This window comes from Aquarana catesbeiana, linkage group LG03 (assembly GCF_042186555.1).
Source record: "Aquarana catesbeiana isolate 2022-GZ linkage group LG03, ASM4218655v1, whole genome shotgun sequence".
Taxonomy (NCBI): domain Eukaryota; kingdom Metazoa; phylum Chordata; class Amphibia; order Anura; family Ranidae; genus Aquarana; species Aquarana catesbeiana.
The window spans coordinates 465,203,862-465,222,822 of NC_133326.1; the positions used below are offsets into that span (position 1 = coordinate 465,203,862).

Consider the following 18,961-nt stretch of genomic DNA (forward strand, 5'->3'; position numbering starts at 1 on the left):
TAGAATTTACAAAATTTAAAGATTTTTTTTTGTTCTGTTTGCAATACTTGTGAAGTTGGAAAAGGTTAGAATATCATAAACAAGCAAATATCTAGCCAAAAACTAAAGACTGAGAGATCTGCTAATTTCCATACAAATACCAGAAAGTCGTTGCCTCACCCTGGCAGCACTTCCTTCTTTGGGGGGATATTCTAATTGGACAGTCATACAATAGTGACATCTAGGTGATCAGAACCAGACCAACAGGACTGCTGTTAGAAATCACGGGGTCGCGTACAGCCTCCCTGACTGGGACCCTCCCCCCCCTCCAAAAATCTCAAATTATATTTTTGCTAAAATGGCACATCTGCTATGCTATGCTTTCGCAGCTGTGGCAGAAGTTATACTGCCATGGAACAAGACCCATTCAAGTAAATAACACTGTTCTGCAGTGCACTAGTGCGGGGTTAAAAAGGTAGTGAGAAAGCAAAAGGCAGGTGATCCAAATGCTGACTGCTCTTAAGAGAGCAAAGGACATTTGAAGTCCTTAGAGTCCTTAAAGCAGAGTTCTCCCAAAAGTGGAACCTCCGCTTATTTGTCTCCTCCCCCCCACTCCAGTGCCACATTTAGCACCTTTCAGGGGGGAGTGGGGAACGGGGACCTGTTTTTGACAGGTGCTCTTCCCCACTTCTAGAGATGGTGCCACAGCGAAGCTCGGCCCCTATTCTTCTTCCTCCGTCACCAGGCCAAATTTGAAAGCGCAGCACACTTCGTGCATGCGCAGTAGGGAACTGGCTGTGAAGCCGAAAGGTTTCCTTACCTGCAACGGTGATGGCTGCACCCGAAATCTGAAGATCGGTTCTGGTGCCAACATCGTGGGCTCCCTGGACAGGTAAGTGTCCATATATTTAACAGTCAGCAGCTGCAGTATTTGTAGCTGCTGACTTTTAATTTTTCGTGAGGTGGACGTTTTATTATCTAAAATTAATTTTTAGAATTTCAAATTTTCTTTTTTGAAACATTTTTTTTTTTTAGATATATTTTTTTTAACTGCCCTGTTGAGTAGGCACTCAGAGGCTTCCGGTTCATTTACAAACTAAAACATAGTAAACCCAATTTACAATTCTTCAGTGATAAATGGACACAGGAATGATCAGTACCAATCGCTCACTGTGTTCATCGAAGGAGTCAGTAAATATGAAATGTTTCACTAACACCCCTTCCTCCCAATCTCCCCCCCCCCTCTCCAGCCTGATACCCCTGCGTGCCTGCAGCTGCTGGTGAGAAAGAAGAGTAGGGAAGCCAACAGTGCTGCAGGGAAGTTGGGACAGGGGTGCCCGACGGCAGGTGGAGGGGGGAGAAGATCCCTAAACCAATTCACCTCCAGGGCAGCCAGAGGGATAAAGAAGAGTATAAACTGGCAGCACTGCAGAGGGATCCATAAAAGTTACAAGTGTCAGCAATAGGGCAGTACAGCCATCCCTCCTGCTCAGCCGGGCTCCCCTTTTCAATTGATGAGGTCCAGGCCCAGTACAGGAGACCCGGTTGTACTGCCTTATTAGTTGTGCTGCAGGTTGGTATTGACTTCCGATGCTTCCATATTGGGAACACTGTTTGTTTTTATCAATCTGTCTATGGACAGACTGATATTGTAATTCCTAAAGAATGTGGAAACAACATTATTTTGCTAGGAATTTCCCACACCAAACCAAAATGATCTTAGCAAATCTCAGTGCCTGACCATTTGACCCACTTCTCTTCACAAGCTTCATAAGTAAAAGGCAGACAGCCTAAAGTGATGCTGACAAACAGGAGATAATTACTGCGAGATAAGAATCCTGATTCCTTTGTCTGCTTACCATTTCTAGCTCTTCAACAAGACTGCTATGTTAATTGAGACACTCATGTAAATCTTTGTGCCAGTTTATTAATCAGATTTTCCAGTCCTGTAAAGCATCTTTGGTATTTGCATCTAGTATGGCTGTGTACTTGTAGGAAGTGGAAATGTTAAAAGTGAAATGGACAGAATAAAGAAGCGTCATATCATTTTAACCTTTTTATCCAGACTAAAGCCGCGTACACACCGGTGGACTTTTCGACCGGACTGGTCCGACGGACTTTCAACTGACTTTTTAATGAACGGACTTGCCTACACACGATCACACCAAAGGCTGACTGATTCGTACATGATGACGTACTCTGGACTAAAATAAGGAAGTTGATAGCCAGTAGCCAATAGCTGCCCTAGCGCCGTTTTTGTCCGTCGGACTAGCATACAGACGAGCGGATTTCTGGGCCGGCGGAGTTACAACGTAAAGATTTGAAGCATGTTCCAAATCTAAAGTCCGTCAGATTTTTGACTGGAAAAGTCCGCTGAAGGTCCTATGAAGCCCACACACAATCGGATTGTCCGCCAGACTCTGTCCGTCGGACCAGTCCGGTCAAAAAGTCTGACCGTGTGTACGCTGCATAAGTATTAACCTATATTACCTGGTGCTCATTAATATAAAGGTTGATCATGATAGCATGCTCCTTGGGAAATGTAATAAAACTCTACTGCATAAATTCCAAAGCTATCTCAACAGATAACCAAAACTTATATTTTGCTATTAAAAAAAAAAAAATTCTGAAAGAACATAAACACACTTAAGAAGTCATTGAATATGTTTAAAGTGAACCTGTGGGCACTAAATACTATTGCACTTATACTGCAAGGAAGGTTATTTTGTTCACACTTGTAGATCACACTGCGACTCTTGGACTTGGAGAGATCAGGTATGTAAATACCCACAATCTAGGCTGCAGAAGATGGCTGGTTATGAGACCCACAATCATGGTAGCTTAGCTGGTATTTGCATAAGAGTATCACTTTAATATCAGTTTTAGAAGCTTGTGGGATTCTGGAACAGCCTTTCTGAACTAGTGTCCTTCCAAAAGTTGTTAGAGGAGTGGTGGAGTGACACCAGAGGAGACATCACTCAGCAGAGTGGATCCCCCCCCCCCCGAACACCATTGTATGGGGGGGGGGGGGGCAGTTCTCCCACAAAGGATCAATGATTTTAGCAGCAGTTTACTGAGGATTTAAAATAATTCAGCATTCCCCCCATTACCAAAGATTACAGCTGAACTCCAGGCAAACTGCTGAAAGTGGATATGAAATATATATAGGGCAGTGATGGCGAACCTTGGCACACCAGATGTTTTGGAACTACATTTCCCATGATGCTCAACTACACTGTAGAGTGCAAGAGCATCATGGGAAATGTAGTTCGAAAACATCTGGGGTGCCAAGGTTCGCCATCACTGATATAGGGTGATAAAATAGAAGCAGTCTGTTGTATAGTAGCGCTACCCCCCGCAGGGGTCATTAGTAACTGGTTCCCCTAATCCTGCACAGTGAGGCAACATGCATTCTCCGCTTGCATCCAAACACAAGAAGTCAGTCCCTTGGCTTTATTTTTATGTTTTATTAGGGTAACAACTTGCATGGAGTCAAGAGATATATGGATGAACAACTTCAAAGGACAACAACAAAAAGGGGACAACTTCCTCCTTCTGTACAAAAAGATCCTGAACTGCTTTCTTTCCTTTCCTTACATTCTTTTCTTTCCTTACTTTCCTTACTTTCTTTTACTTTCTATTCGTGTCAGACTGACCATAATTAAATGTTTCAATTGTTTAAACTGTAGAAATTGCATGTATAATAAGAAAATGTTATATTTTGCTTTAAATATACTGTATGTTTTGCAGAAAATCTATATTGATTCAGATGTTGATCCTTAGAATTTAAGTAAGCGTGGTGCTTCATAGCCAAATCTGAAACTGGTTTGCCTTTGTTTTTTTAGTATGTTATATCATGTTTTCAGTTAGGCCTCATGTACACGGGGCAGTTGAAAACTTCTTCTGAACGCTGGAAACTGACAGCTGATAAATTATGGATTCTCTCGCTGCCTGTATCTTTCTGCCAGTCTCTCTCTCTCTGTGCCCCCTCTCTCTCACTCTCTGTGCCTGTCTCTCTGTGCGTCCCCTCTCTCTCTCTGTGCCTCCCTCTCTCTCTCTCTCTGTGCCTCCCTCTCTTTCTCTCTCTTCTTTCTCTCTCTGTGTCTGTCTCACTCTCTGTGTCTTTCTTTCTCCCTGTGCCTGTCACCCTCTCTCTCTCTCTCTCTCTCTCTCTCTCTCTCTGTGCCTCTCTTTCTCCTGTGCCTGTCACCCTCTCTCTCTCTGTGCCCCCCTCTCTCTCTGTGCTTGTCTTTCTCTCTCGGTCTCTCTCTCTCTTTCTCTCTCCCTGCCTCTCTCTCCCTCTCTCTCTCTGCCTCTTTCTGCCAGTCTCTCTCTCTCTGTATGTCTCTCTCTCTCTCCGTCTCTCTCTCCCTGTCTTTCTATGCCTGTCCCTCTCTGCCTCTCTCCCTCTCCCTCTCCCTCTCTCTACCTGTCTCACTCTCTGCCTCTCTTTCTGCCCCTTCTTTCTGCCCCCTCTCTCTATGCCTCTCTCTCTCTCCCCCGTCTCTCTCTTCCCCCCTCTCTCTCTCTCCCTCTTGCTTTGTGCCCCTCTCTCTCTCTGTGCCTCTCTCTCCCTCTTACTCTGTGTGTGTCTCTATCTCTCTATTTCTCTCCCCTGCCTCTCTCTCTCTCTGCCACTCTCTCTCTTTGCCTGTCTCTCTGCCAGTCTCTTGCTCTCTCTGCACGTCTCTCTCTCCCCGTCTTTCTCTGCCTGGCTCTCTGTCTGCCCCCCTTCTCTCTCTCTATCTATCCCTGTCTCTCTGTCCCCCCTCTCTCTCTCTCCCTCTCTATCTTTGCCTGTCTTTCTGCCAGTCTATCTCTCTGCATGTCTCTCTCTCTCTGCCCCTCTCTCTCCCCCTCTCTCTCCCCTCCCCCTCTCTCTCCCCTCCCCCTCTCTCTCTCTCCATCTCTGCCTCTCTCTCCCTCCCTCTCGCTCTCCCTCCCCCTCTCTCTCCCCCCTCTCTCTTTGCCTGTCTCTTTCTGCCAATCTCTCTGCATGTCTCTCTCTGTCCCCCCTCTCTCTGTCTCTCTGCCTCTCTCTCTCTCCCTCCCTCTCCCCCTCTCTCACTCTCTGTGCCTCTCTCTCTGTCCCCTCTTCTCTCTCTCTCTCTCTCTCTCTCTCTCTCTCTCTCTCTCTCTTCCTCTGCCTCTCTCTTTTTCTGCCTCTCTCTTTCTGCTGCTCTCTCTCCCTCTCTCTCTGCCTTTCTATCTCCCTCCCCCCCCTCTCTCTCTCTCTCTCCCTGCCTCTCTCTGTCTCCCTCTCTCCCTGTCTCTCCCTCTGCCTCTCTCTCCATGCCTCTCTCTGCCTCTCTCTCTCTCTGCCTCTCTCTCTCTGCCTTTTCTCTCTCCCCCTCTCTCTCTGTGTCTCTCCCTGTCTCTCTCTCTCTCTCTCTCTCTCTGCACCTCTCTCTGTCCCTCTCCCTCTTTGCCTGTCTCTCTGCATGTCTCTCTCTCTGTCTTTCTCTCTCTCCCTCTCTCTGCCCCTCTCTCTCTCTCTCTCTGCCCTCTCCCTCTCTCTGCCTGTCTCTCTGCCCTCCCTCTCTCTCCCTCTTTGCCTGTCTCTGCCAGTCACTCTCCCTCTACCCCCTCTCTCCCTCTCCCTGTCTCTTTCTCTGCCGCTATCTGCCTCCCCCCTCTCTCTCTGTCTCTGCCACTCTCTCTCTCTGCCACTCTCTCTCTGCCCCTCTCTCTCTGTCTCTCTCTCTCTTTCTCTGCCTCTCTCTCTCTCTGCCTCCCTCTCACTGCCTTTCTCTCTCTCTCTGCCTCCCTCTCTCCCCCTCTTTTTCTCTGCCTACCTCTCTCTATGCCCCTCTCTCTCTGCCTCTCTCTGCCATCCTTTCTCTGCCTCTCACTCTCTCGCGATCTCTCCCTGCCTATGCCTCTCTCTGTCTCTCTCTGCCTCTCTCCCTGTCTCTCTCTCCCTCTCACTCCCTCTTTCTCTCTGCCTCTCCCCCTCTCTCTGTCTCTCTCTGCCTCTCCCCCCTCTCTTTCTCTCTGCCCCCTCTATCACTCTCTCTGCACCTCTCTCTCCCTCTCTCTTTGCCTGCCTCTGCCTTTCTCTGCCTCTTTCTCCATGTCTCTTTCTCTACCTCTCTCTCTCTCGCTGCCTCTCTCTCTCTTTGTCTGTCTCTGCCAGTCTCTCTCCCTGTCCCCCCTCTCTCTCTCTGCCCCCTCTCTCTATCTCTCTCTCTCCGCCTCTCCCTCTCTCTCTCCCCCTCTATCTTTCTCTGCCTGCCTCTCTGCCTCTCTCTGCCGGTCTCTCTCTCTGCCCCCCCCCTCTCTCTCGCTCTCTCTGTCTCTGCCTCTCTCTTGCTTTCTCTCTCCCTCTGCCTCTCTCTGTCTCTGCCCCCCCCCCCCAAAGGAATAATTGTGTTTTTCCCATATCTCACATGTTCCTCTTAAAGAATGCTTATAAATAAAAACGTGTCTATCAATCTCCATGCCTTTGGCTGTAATTGGCTTCGAAAAGGAACCCACACACTTGTGAAATTAGCAAATTAATTTTTGCTATTGTCTTCCGGCCTCTCCTCCTGGCCAATCAGGACAGAAGGCAGATCTTGAGACTGGATTAGCCGCGAGGAGAAGCTGGGGAAGCCGCGACCTGGATGGGGTAAGTGGGATTTATTTTGAAAAGCACAATAAAATGTGTTATCTTTCTCTTATATATAGTAAATAATAATTCTTAGACCACTTATCTTACCTTCTGCAAGAATCATAGTGGAAAAACAGGTTGAGGATAAAAATATTTCAAAATATTCTAGTATTGATAAATCCATAGACTTGTTGTTCAGGTTATGGCATATAACCTGAGTGGCATATGACTATTGATCACTGCAGCGGTTAAGTGGGAGACATGTGACCACGTCAACCAGGGTATTGATCTTGCCCAGGATTAGTCATACACCTTGTTTATTATAGTTCTATACATGTTTTATGATATTTAAATACACACATGCCATGTACCTCGTAATACGTTATTGCTTCTGTTTGATGAATAGCATCATTACATGATTGATATGACATTGTAAGCTGTTATGTATATTGTCAACTTAACTATCTGTTTTGTACCATGCTATTCTCCTAAAATATAATAGACAGTGATTAAACATAAATAAAAAAGAAAATTACATAAAAGCTGAAACACTTATTTAAATTATACCTGTCATGAGAGAAATATGCTGGTTGCCATTTGCTGACCTCTCTATCCAAAAATGCTAACTATCTGGCACTCACATTAATGCTATGGGGGTTGATTTACTAAAGAAAAAAATGTTTTTTAGTTTTTGTCTGTTTTCCTGGTGAAGAGATTTCTTTTTGGCAGAAAGTAAGAGAAATCTCCCCAATAATAACTCAGACAAACCCAACCCCACTTCCCCACTTCCCCATTTCTCTAACAGAAAATTAAGTTTTTTTCTGAAGTTGGGCTGTATTTATCTTTTTAAATATCAAATAAAAGTTGTAATGCCTTTATGATTAAGGGCTTGCTTACATGTGTGGCACGCACTGAAAAGTGATCTGCAGTTGACTGCTTTTCAGAGGGAAGTGGAGGGTGGTAGAACAGTGGCTGCCAGACATTAATTAGGCGATATTGACTTTTTTTTTTTAAGCAGGCAAACAGGGATTTCAAATGAGAATACCATGGCGCGACTGCAAGCTAAATTCTTGGCTCGTGGTTTTAGCACACTTCCAATCACTTGAATGAGTGTGTGGTGGCCATACTGCCTGCATGCGACCTGTTGAATAAATCTTGCCGCAAGGCAATTATGGCAGTGGGTGCTAACATGACTGCTGGCCATGCTGGGCAGTCGAGTGGGTATGGAATCGGTAGCCCCCCTTAAATGAGAGTCTGCGCTAATGGGTGGGTGGTAGGAGCGTTAGGAAAAGCCCAAAACGGGCTGCTAGAATTCAATGAAAAACACCACATCTGGAGATGTACAGGCTAATAGCAACGAGAAACATAATGTAACAATGGGAGAGCCAACGTAAATTGAAGTGAGATAGTAAACGGAGACATAGAAATATGTATATACATAATACCTATACATACGTGTGTGTGTGTGTGTGTGTGTGTGTATGTGTGTGTGTATATATATATAATATATATATATATATATATATATATATATATATATATATCTACATGTATAGGGGATCTGCAACTGGAACCATCTGCGGTGGTGTACTGCAGCTACACCTTCTGGGGAAAAGAACATCAACACACTAACAGAAGCATTAGCCGGGTAACCTGCATAATTATCACCTTCATAAAGGAAACAATACAGCCACTGGGCAGGTCCTGTACCCCCACTAACCGGTATGAACAGGAACTGGATAGGACAGAGGGAGGCTGGTCTGGAAAACAGTGAGTGTATTGGATGCGAGGGCCCCACCAGGCACTGTCGCACAGGGCTCACAGAGTACTGGCCAATTCTGGCATAGGTGGCCTAGAGATTTCTGTACCTAGGTTTCCCCGCCCGTCATCTGTAATCAACAGCACGCGAGGGGCACCGCCAGCAAAGGAAGATGGTACGAATTAACAGAGGAGGCAGATTAAACAAGTTATAGTATTTATATTTATGCTTATATTGGGCCCCAAGGCATGGCTCAAGAGTTCCATGCCCTGTACTGTAACAGTCCACAGGCATGACTCTGTAAGCAGCCTGCTAGGGTATAGTAAGATACAAACCACTGGTACCCAGAACGTCAGTATAGATCCAAAACCGCATGAGTCAGAGTCTGCAGTCCTCAAAAATCTGCTGGAGGCACCCGGTAGTGTGCGTAAAGTCATAGTGACGCTGACTTACCAGTGATCTGAGTTGCACAGAGTAAGGCTTAAGCAGAAGTCAGGTGGGATCTAGGGGCCTCACGACTAGAGGCATGAGACCAAGGTTGTCGGATCCACTGCAATCTGGGCAAGGGTGGGCCAAGAGCCTCCTGAGTGAGTAGGTAGTCATATCAATTGAGAACATTAACAGCTGGTTTATCTAGCAAACTGAACAGTTCTAGGAGTTGCTCTGGGGAGCAGAGATAGAATTCAGATCCCTGCTTCCGAATAATAAGATGGAAATGGTGGCCCCAGCGGTAAGTGGCCTCTGCATCACGAATCACCTCAAGAAGGGGGTGCACAAGACCCCAGTTTGCCTGGAGATGTCTGGGTAAATCTGGACCAAAGCTCCGTTAAAGTCGATTGGGCCCTTCGACCATGCCAGACGCAGGATCTCCTCCTTGACAGTAAAGAAATGGACTCTGCAGAGGACATCTCGTGGCAAAACCTGAGGACTCCCGACCCTGAGAGGATGAAGATGAGGAAGACGCCCTTGGGCCTGGCACACAATGGACCCTGTCCAGCTCCAGTTCAGAGGTGGGAGGTCTGTCTAGGACCTGATTCAGAATAGTCATCACAGTGAAGCGCAGGTCTGGCCCCATGGTGGCCTCTGGAATGCCTTGAAGCCGCAGATTGTTGCATCTGCTTCGATTCTCCCTGTCATCTAGCCACAGTTGGACTTCTATAAGATGGTGGCAGATAGCCTGGTGCTCACATCAGGGCAGTGATGTGGGTATCAGCAGTAGCGGTGGACGTTTCCAGGTCTATGACCCGCTCTTCCATGGTATCCACCTGCTGGCGAAGATCATGTAGCTCTCGCGTAAGAGCGTTCGCGATCGAGGTCACCATAGCCTGGAGGTCCTGCTTGGTAGGCAGGGCTGCTACAATGTCCCGAAGGGCCCCATCTGGGCGGCTGCACGACCCCAGAGTACACTTCATGTCAGTCTGTAAGTCCAGGTGCGGTATGGCCGGGGATAATATGGGTGAGATAGGCCAATCAGCGGGTAGTTGTGAGTTACCAGCCGCTGCAGCCCCTGCCTGTATATTCCGCTTACTTGTTGTTGCGGCAGTACTCGCCGACGCCATCTTGGTTTGGGCCGTGAGAGACGATATTGCATGCTGTCTCAGGAAATAATGTGTGATTTTGGGCCCCTTCGGTTCCCCGGTATGCAGCGGGTGTTTGCAGTTGCCCGGCATGTAAGAAGGGCTCTCCTGGATCGCTCAGCGGGTATTTCCCATGCAAAGCTTCAAAAATAGCGTCTTCACGCTGCCATCTCTAAGCCATGCCCCCATCTGCATGGTCTTTAGTTGGCTCAACCACCTATTTTTAACCCCCCCCCCCCCCCCCCCATGTGCATGTGGCGTTAAAGTAAGACAAATTTTCACTTCAAGCTTTGCCATTCCACAATTTTACAAAAATATATAAATAGAAAAATGTTACAAAATGTAAATGTTTGCTGTCCTAAAAACAAAAAACGTAATACAGTATGTTAGGATAGACTACAAACACTTCAGGCCCCTGCAGCAATTTGCTGTGGTACATTACCTTATGTGTGCTATTTTACATGTGAATGCGCATTGTGTTGAGGTAACTAATCCATTTAGAATAGGCTGTGCATGCAATTTTTTTTTTTTTATTGCAAGTGCATTGACACCTACTGGTGTTGTGCATCGGAGTGCTTTGCTAAATGAATGGCACCTCACTTAGTGGCATGCATAACAATTATGCATAGTTATTAAGCCAGCCTAAAAGTTATAAGATTTGAGGCTGACACATCCCCCCCAAAAAAAAAAAACTGGCACTCTGTGACTGACTGAAGTTGTTAGTCACTTAAAAATAAATCTAATTGAAATATATTAATAAAATAGATTTATATAATTTTGTTCATATTTTGAAATGCAGTGATTGCATTTAACTTAAATTAATTTAAAGTAATTGCAAAAGTTTGTATGTTGATTTCTTGTTCTGTTGCTTCTCATATCATGTTGAGGAAAAGGTTTACAAAGATCTTTGTTTCTATTAATAAACTGTTCACAGTTCAAAGTGCACTGTCACATGTACAAGACGCTCCCCTCTCCTCTGCTATGTAAAGATTTCATGTGCTTCCTCATTCTGTTTTATAAGTAGGTACATGGCTACCTGCCATTCTATTATCATACACATAGAGACTGCCAATTAGCATACCATTCAGGTGAACAGGTTATCCTGTGATTATAGCCAAGCTGAGAGGATGTAGGACCCAGAGGCAGCTTTTCTACTCTCCTCGGACTAACTGGTTTATGGAGTGACACACAGGTAGCTGAAGTGACGTTTGCAATCAACAGGTGTACTTTGAAAGAAGTGAGAGAAGCAATCATTGGCCGGTGTCCGCAGCACAGGAAAGACCTGTGCTACATATTGGGATTTTGTGGTGGATTTATTTATTTTTTTTAATATGAAGGAGAAAGATAAATCAGGAGAAACCTTCACCAAAGCAGCATGCTGAACCAGGAATCTGCCAGCTGTCCTATCTTAGGAAGACTTTAAAGTTTCACTTTACATTTCCTCCGCATGTAAAACAATGTCTTCTATCATCACTGAGCTCTGGGAGAGGGTGATGAGGGGACGACGGAAAAAGGATGACTCCAAAAGGATCATTAAGTCCAATTTACTTTTTGAAGGCGCCAACTGGAAGGAAAATCCAAACTGCATTTACCAAACCAACAAAATCAAGACCACCAAATACACCTTCCTTTCCTTCATTCCTAAGAACCTGTTTGAACAATTTCACCGTTTTGCCAACATGTACTTTGTTTTAATAGCCGCTCTAAATTTTGTACCGGTGGTCAATGCCTTTCAACCAGCCATAGCCATACTTCCGATTTGCATTATTTTGGCTATTACTGCAATTAAGGATGTATGGGAAGATTTCAGACGATTCAAATCGGACAAGGAGATCAATAACATGCCATGCATGATATATAGCAAGTAAGTCTTTCAAAGCTTCTGATTTTTTTTGGGGGGGGTTTGTATCGAGTTTGTTAATATTCTTTACTGCTAGCTACTGGTCCAATAGAAAGCTACTATTTTGGTACCCTTCAGACACTTATCCAGGGCAGTAGCGTGATGAGATTAGAGTTAGTAGAGCTAGATATGAAATAATATTTCCAGAAAGAGTATACCACAAGTTCAAAACTAGAAAGATTATCAATTATATTTGAAAATCTAGCGGTGCCTTTTCTTTTTTAGGCCTATAACTATAGCAGCCAATGGGACTGTAGTAGGGACCAGTATTACACAATAATCAAATAAGATCATATTAGTATCAATATAGTGTTTCTAAAGTATTTGACTCTTAGGATTTTTTACATCTTTTAATTCTTTTTTTGTTTTTGTATTTAAAAAAAAGAGTATTTGGTAAACAATTATAAAAAAATTAGGGAAGTGTAAGTTTGAATACACAAATTTATTTGTAGTTTGTTGGTTGGTTTAATGCTAGTAGTGTAATGCTGACGCTACAATAAACAAAGCAGTGCAGTGCTAAAACCAAAAACCAAAAGTCCAATTGAAAGTCCCTTTAAATAAAAAAAAAAGTTGGTAGAGAAAGGTTCTCCTCTGTAGTGATATAAGTGCTCAAGATAGTCCATGCAGCACTACACATCCGTGATTCCACCACCGGTTAGCCAAACTGCTCACCTCAGCGTATGGACCCCTGAACTAACAGAAGGGTCAAAACAGCGTTTGGCACTCTCAGTGGATGGGGATGAAGACTTGTATAGGCAAATGGTCCCACGGTAATATAGATGGCACTCAATATTGATGATCATTTCACATGCAATAAAAATGAAAATACATATTGCACACTGCGTGGCTAAAATGATAACATTTATTAAAAGTCGGGTACTCACATACACAGCACTATGCCCTAGTGCTGGGATAAAGGTAAAATAACATCAAAGGATAGCGTCAGTTAGATGGTGGCTGCAGTGATGTCCAAAAACCTCCCGCACGCGTATCGTCCACATCCGGACTTCATCAGCGGTAATCATGGTATGGCGCTATACATTTTATTGATCCTGATTCATATAATGGATACTGAGGAAATTGAGGTCCTCTGGCTTAACGGGTGAGTTCAAGTCTCTCAGATAATCCTAAAGCTCATTTGAACCTCAATAGTATACTTGTTTGTCAACTTGGAAGGTGATTATGCTGACTACATACAAATAAATTGCCCCACATAAATAGCTATTTGACTGTATTTTCCAAAATGCCTGCATATTTTCTTAATCCTAAAATATAGTTTTCAGTTGTTTTTAAGTCGGTTGTTTTGTTTCAGACATAGTGCCCTTCGCTTCCCTGGAATCCACCACAATTTATTTTTTTACCTTGTATTTCAAAGAGATCCAGTCTCTAAAGTAAATCTATCATAAGACAGTTATATAGGCTGCCATTGCTGACCTTCAAACTGCTTGGCTATATATGGTTTTAACTCATATACCCATAGCGAGAAGGAAACAAAGTAGTGTCAGTAAAGTTTAGAAACCTTTTATTTGTGTCTTTATTCCTCATCAGAGACTCTATGCATTGAAGCCAAAGCATCATCAAAGTTAGATGCCGCTTACATATTTGTTATCATGACAGGCTTTCTTTAATGAAAGATTAATCTTTGTCTTTGTAGAAGAGGTGATGATTGATATTGGCATTTGATTGCCAGTTCTTTTCATGTGCTTGTACTTGTAAACTACAGCATGGTGCAATGGAAAAAATACACAACTGTTGTATTGTTTGTTATTGGGCCTTGTAAGGCCCCTTACCCAAGAAGGACTGATTTTTCAGTCTCAAACCATTGATTATTCTGTACCCCTTGCATTAGTTCAAATGGTATTACTTGGTGTTGACATTACATTTATACCAATCTATTTTTCTGAGACCCAGTTGTTTTTCTTGATACATAAACAGCAAAAGTTAGCAACTCTTAAATCAGCGACCACTCTCTTTAAGGGCTCTTTCTCATGGAGCCACTCCACTCAGCAAGGGACTTGTGAGCTGTGGACGGTGCAAATCTGTGATGGCTCTATGGGCGGCCAGATGTAAATAGAGTTCTGTCCGTTTATATCAGGCTAAATTCAATCCATTGCATTTAGGCCTGGAAAAATGGAAAATGATGCAGTCGTTTGTCACTTTTTTTTTTTTTCCAGGAAATGGATGGACTTGGAAGTAGACGAGTGTAAACGGACACGAGTCCAGTTTTATCAGCCTGTCCATAGACCCACGTAGAACTTCCAATCAGGTCCATCTGAAAAATAGACAGCTGGACCTGTTTGGAAAGCCTGTGTTAAAGGGCCTGAACAGTACAAACATTTTCCATATATGTCTCAGAAACCATATGTTCTTTCCCTTTCAAATCTCATGAAGATGAATTAACATATGGTTTCCGGGACATATCTTTGTACTGTAAGGCTCAGTTCACATAAGTGTGATGCGGAAATTCTGCAATTCCACTGCGGGTTCCGCATCGTTCCCGCAAAGTACCCAGGTTCCCGCAAAGTTAATGACACCACCATATCGGTTTGCATATCGCAGTGCAAACTGTCAGTTCGGACATGAATCGGATCGCATGGGTGTGAACACCCATGTGATCCGATTCCAGTGCGGACCAAAAAAAGGGTCCTGCACGACTTTGGTCCCAATGCGATGCAAATTCAGCCATACAACCTGTATGGCTGAATTTGCATCACACAAACATCGCATGTGATTTGCACTGCAGTGCAGTGCGAATCGCATGCAATCTCACACAGCGCACTAGTGTGAACCCAGCCTTGGAGCATGTGATCACTGATAAAGAGTTTACTTTTGCAAGGGGAAGCCGTCCCCGCCGGGAGAAGACAGTGATTATCGCTAGCAGCTATTGCAGCCACTAGCGATAATCACAAGAGAATCCAGCAGGCTTGTTATACCCAATTTGATCAATTTGATCAACTTGGTACATTCAGCCCGCCCAATCTCATCTCTTCAGAGAAGCCTATCTGGCCCCCACCTAACAACTGTACATTTATCTTCTCAATCAGCACATCGCCCACAGTTATTACCTCTTGTATCTCTTGACCTTCCCTCTGGTCAAGAGATACAGGGCCCTCTGATTCCTACTGTATTAAAGTGTATTGTATTTGTACTGTCTACCCTCAAGTTGTAAAGCGATAGTAAACTGTTGTAAACTGTTGTAAACTGTTGGCGCTATATAAATCCTGTATTATAATAATAATAACTGTTCATATTTTCCTGCCGAACCGACCGAGATTCAAATCATGTATGGCCGGCCTTCGTGAGCAAGACAGAGATAACAAATCAAACCTTAAAAGAATGATACAGGTTTTGGCAAGGCTTCATTTTCAGACAGTCTTGAATGTTTGGAGATAGGGCCAGACTGTAGATGTGCTGGTTATATATATAGGTAGTCCTTTCTACTGATATCACAAAGTCTCATGAGTTCATTTTGCTAGTAACTGCCTTAAACTAACAAAGATGGCAAACAGAAAAAGACGTCACTCAACGCAATTGATAGAGCCCTGTTTAGGTTGTCCGTCTGCAGATTAGGCCTAAGTGTCCTTCTGGAATCATGAATGAATCATATGTTTGTATGGTGGAATTCTTTTATCATGATGAAGATCTGTGTCTGCATTCTCATGGCTTATTATCATTTGATAATACTTGAGTATATCACTTAGCTCATAGCTAGCACTATACATTTACGCCTGGATTTTGTAAACCTTTGCGACGTGTTAACACGGTATTAACAACCTGCTAATGTTTTGCAAATGATGGCAGCAACAGTGTGCTGAATGCACTAACAAGAGCTCACCTAGTTATGATGTTCATATTCATATCTTAAAAAAATGTATGTGGCAAAGCAATTCCATTTTCCTTTTTCTGGATAAACTGTAGGAATACTATGTATTGTATGTATGTGATTTTTAAGGCACATCTTAAAATGTTACAAAGGACACAGAAATAAAGACAATAAAACACAAGTAATATTTAAGATGTAATTAGTTATATTACTTAAGGACAAGCTGAAAAAAAAAAAGTCAAATGCAGATTTTGCACTTCAGCTGTTAAAATAGCATAAAATGTCATGCTATCAGGGGTGACAAAGATAATGGCTTTGGATTTGAATAAATTAGCTCTTTTGCTGTGTCTAACAACTTGTTGCTATATGACACATGACTCAAACAGATGAACTTGAACACAATTCATTGCAGTGCATGCAGTAACTAAACAGTCTTGTTTGACATAGCATTATACACCTACAAATATCCTAAGTATTTCAGACAAATGCATTGAGTTTCAAAAGCAGAACACCCCGATTTTCTGCTAATTTATTACAGCAGACATCAGCCTAGTGTGTCAGAGATGAGGCAAGAATTCCAGCATGAAGTCCGCTATGCTAGGCATAACCATAAATAAATATACAGTATGGCGGGCCTCTTGTGCAAAGCAATTACACATACAGAATTTGCATTGTCTATAGCAGTTATTCATACTGAAGCTCTTGTTTTTTCTAGTGTTACAGTTTAATACCTACATAGTTCTAGACGTTGTTGGCAACGCAGACTTGACTCTGATAAAAAAAACTCCTATTCAAACTTGAACAATAATATTTTCAGGCTGTTTTAAAGCATTCTTATGCAGTTGTTTTCTAGTGGATGAGCATTAAAGTGTTTTTCATGTGTTTTTAAAGTTCAGGCATTTTTGAACAGTGGAAATCAGTATCATCTCTAACCCTATGTTTACATCTATGTACTTTTTAGTGCATTTTAGTGCAGTGACACACTACAGTCCATCTAACATGGTTTCTTATGGTACACATTCACATCTATGCATTTTTCAACCAGTGTGTTGGAAAGGGTCAGGGACTTTTTTAGCTGCAGCAGATTGCATTTTGCGTGTAATAGTATTCAATGGAGACCAAAAATGCAAGTGTTGCGTTTTTGTTGCGTATTGCATTCTTTTTTTCACTTTAACACACTGTGTATAGCTGGTACTAAGTAGCAGGCCAGGAAGCTAGACGCTGCAGCTTTAACAACCGATGAGTCATCAGCTGTCAGCGGGGTTACCCGCTGACAGCTGAATCCAAAAAAGGAATTGCCGGCAAAAAAAGAAATCAAATTACAGAAAAAAAAAACTTGCCCCCCCCAATCCATACCAGGCCCTTCGGGTCTGGAGCCAGCATGCAGCCTGGCAAGTCAGGAAAGGGAGGGGACGAGCGAGTGCCCCCTCTCCTGAACCATAGCAGGCGCCGTGCCCTCAACATAGGGGGGGTGGGTTGGGGCAGGGGGTCTCTGGCTGTGGTTGTGAAGAGTCTGCAGGTGGGGGGCTTATTGGAATCTGGAAGCCCCCTTTAACAAGGGGGCCCCCGGATCCCACTCCCCATGTGAATGAGCATAAGGGTAAAACAATGTAGATCCATCGTCAATCACGTCAACCCCCTGCCCCAAAGCACCCCCCCATGTTGAGGGCATGTGGCCTGGTATAGTTCAGGAGGGGTGCGCTCGCACATCCCCCCCCCTTTCCTGACCTGCCGAGCTCAGATAAGGGTCTGGGGGTCCCACGCCATTTAAAAAAAAAAAATTGGCATGGGTTTCCCCTCCAAATCCATACCAGACCTGGAGGGCCTGGTATGGATTGGGGGGGGCGTCATTTTTTTTTTTTTGCCAGCAATTCTTTTTTTTGCATGCAACTGTCAGGAAGGAATCCTGCTGACGGCTTATTACTCATCGGCTGTTAAGGACTTGGCGGCTTCCCGGCCCCCTCCTTAGCAACCAGCTATTTGCAGTGTGTTTAAAGAGGAAAAACAATGCAAATCACAAAATGCATGAAAACTGCATGCAAAAACACATAAAAAAAGGAGGGTTACAAATGCAAAATGCACCTGAAAACCACATCAACCGCATAGTTGTGAACCTAGACTAAAATCCTATGCTGTCATCATCCTTGTATCTGCTTCCTGTTATTTCTGTGGGTATTGGGTGACTTGTGCTATCGGAGCTCTGGAGCCATGTCCACTATGCCAATATCTTTCCAGGCCCTCTATCGCTTGCCACAGTTTTTGTAATAGGCATTACTGGGGTTGTAGAGATTATTATAAGCCCTCGCCGGGTGGATGAAGGTCTCCATCTTCAGCATTGACACTCCTGAATCCTCAATTTTGTTCACAGGCTTAAGAAACCTGTGATTAATCGCTTAGGTGTTAATGGGGACATGGCTTAAAGTATATGTATAGCCAAAGTTTTTTTTTTTTAGATTTCAACAGAGTAAATAAGGGTAAGAATGTCTATCAGGTTTTTATTGTTTGTTTCACCACTGGGGAGATTCACCCTCTTTATTTGTCCTTAATCTGATGGGAAATCCAACATTTTATAGTTGTATCTGCTTACTGATCACATTCACTATTACAGTGGTTGTAGTGATAGAGTTGCAGTTCCCTGTTTCCATGGGTCTAGCCATAGCTGACCCAGCTATGATCATTAACCCTACACTAGTGCATATTTGGCTCTACCAATATTATAAATAGAAACAGAAAGAGCCCACATGGTTCATATGCATTATGAACAAATAAACAACTACAATAAGTTTGTTATCCTTGTAGTCACTTTGTGGTTTATGTTAGCACGTGTGTTTTGTAAGAGGAATAGTAAATGATCCAGGCAAATAGATCATTAGGCTTTAATTGCTCATTTGTCAGCTTTCCAATTCTTTTGAAATAATGTCATCCAGGTTCCTTCATTGTTAAATGAATTTGTCACTAGAATTAGAGGCTGAGTGAGTTGACTCAATGCCATTTGGTGATGTGTACCTTTACTATTTAAAGACTGTATGGCTGCACTGTAAGGAGTATGTAGGAAGAATAATTTATATAGATCTGTGGTCTGGCCCTGTTGAGTGCTGAGGTTCATGCCCCAGATAAGTGAGTGGTGGGGTTAGTCCAGAGGTCAAGTGATCACACTTAATCTTGATTGTTTCCCGTAACGTCCAGCTCAGACAGATAGGAGGAAAGAGTAGTTCCACAGGAAAAGATATCTCCTACCATCATCCTGCTATGTGAAACCTGGGTACCGAATTTGTGGTCGTTTTGGTTCTTTAGTTATAGTTATATATGTTTTAGTTTTGAGATATACAGT

At 43.5% G+C, this 18,961-nt stretch overlaps 1 protein-coding gene across 3 annotated transcripts in view; it reads left to right on the top strand.

Annotated features, from left to right (window-relative positions):
- Window positions 1-18,961, top strand: part of ATP10B (ATPase phospholipid transporting 10B (putative)) — a 217,918-nt gene that overhangs the window by 40,270 nt on the left and 158,687 nt on the right. The window contains exon 1 of one of the 3 annotated variants that reach the window (XM_073620846.1): window positions 11,034-11,771. The exons of 1 other annotated variant lie outside the window; for it this stretch is intronic. In XM_073620846.1, coding sequence (XP_073476947.1) covers window positions 11,365-11,771 — 407 coding nt within the window. In that variant the 5' untranslated portion in view covers window positions 11,034-11,364. Of the gene's footprint in view, window positions 1-11,033; window positions 11,772-18,961 lie in introns of those variants that run through there. One more of the 3 variants, XM_073620845.1, reaches the window with a different exon arrangement.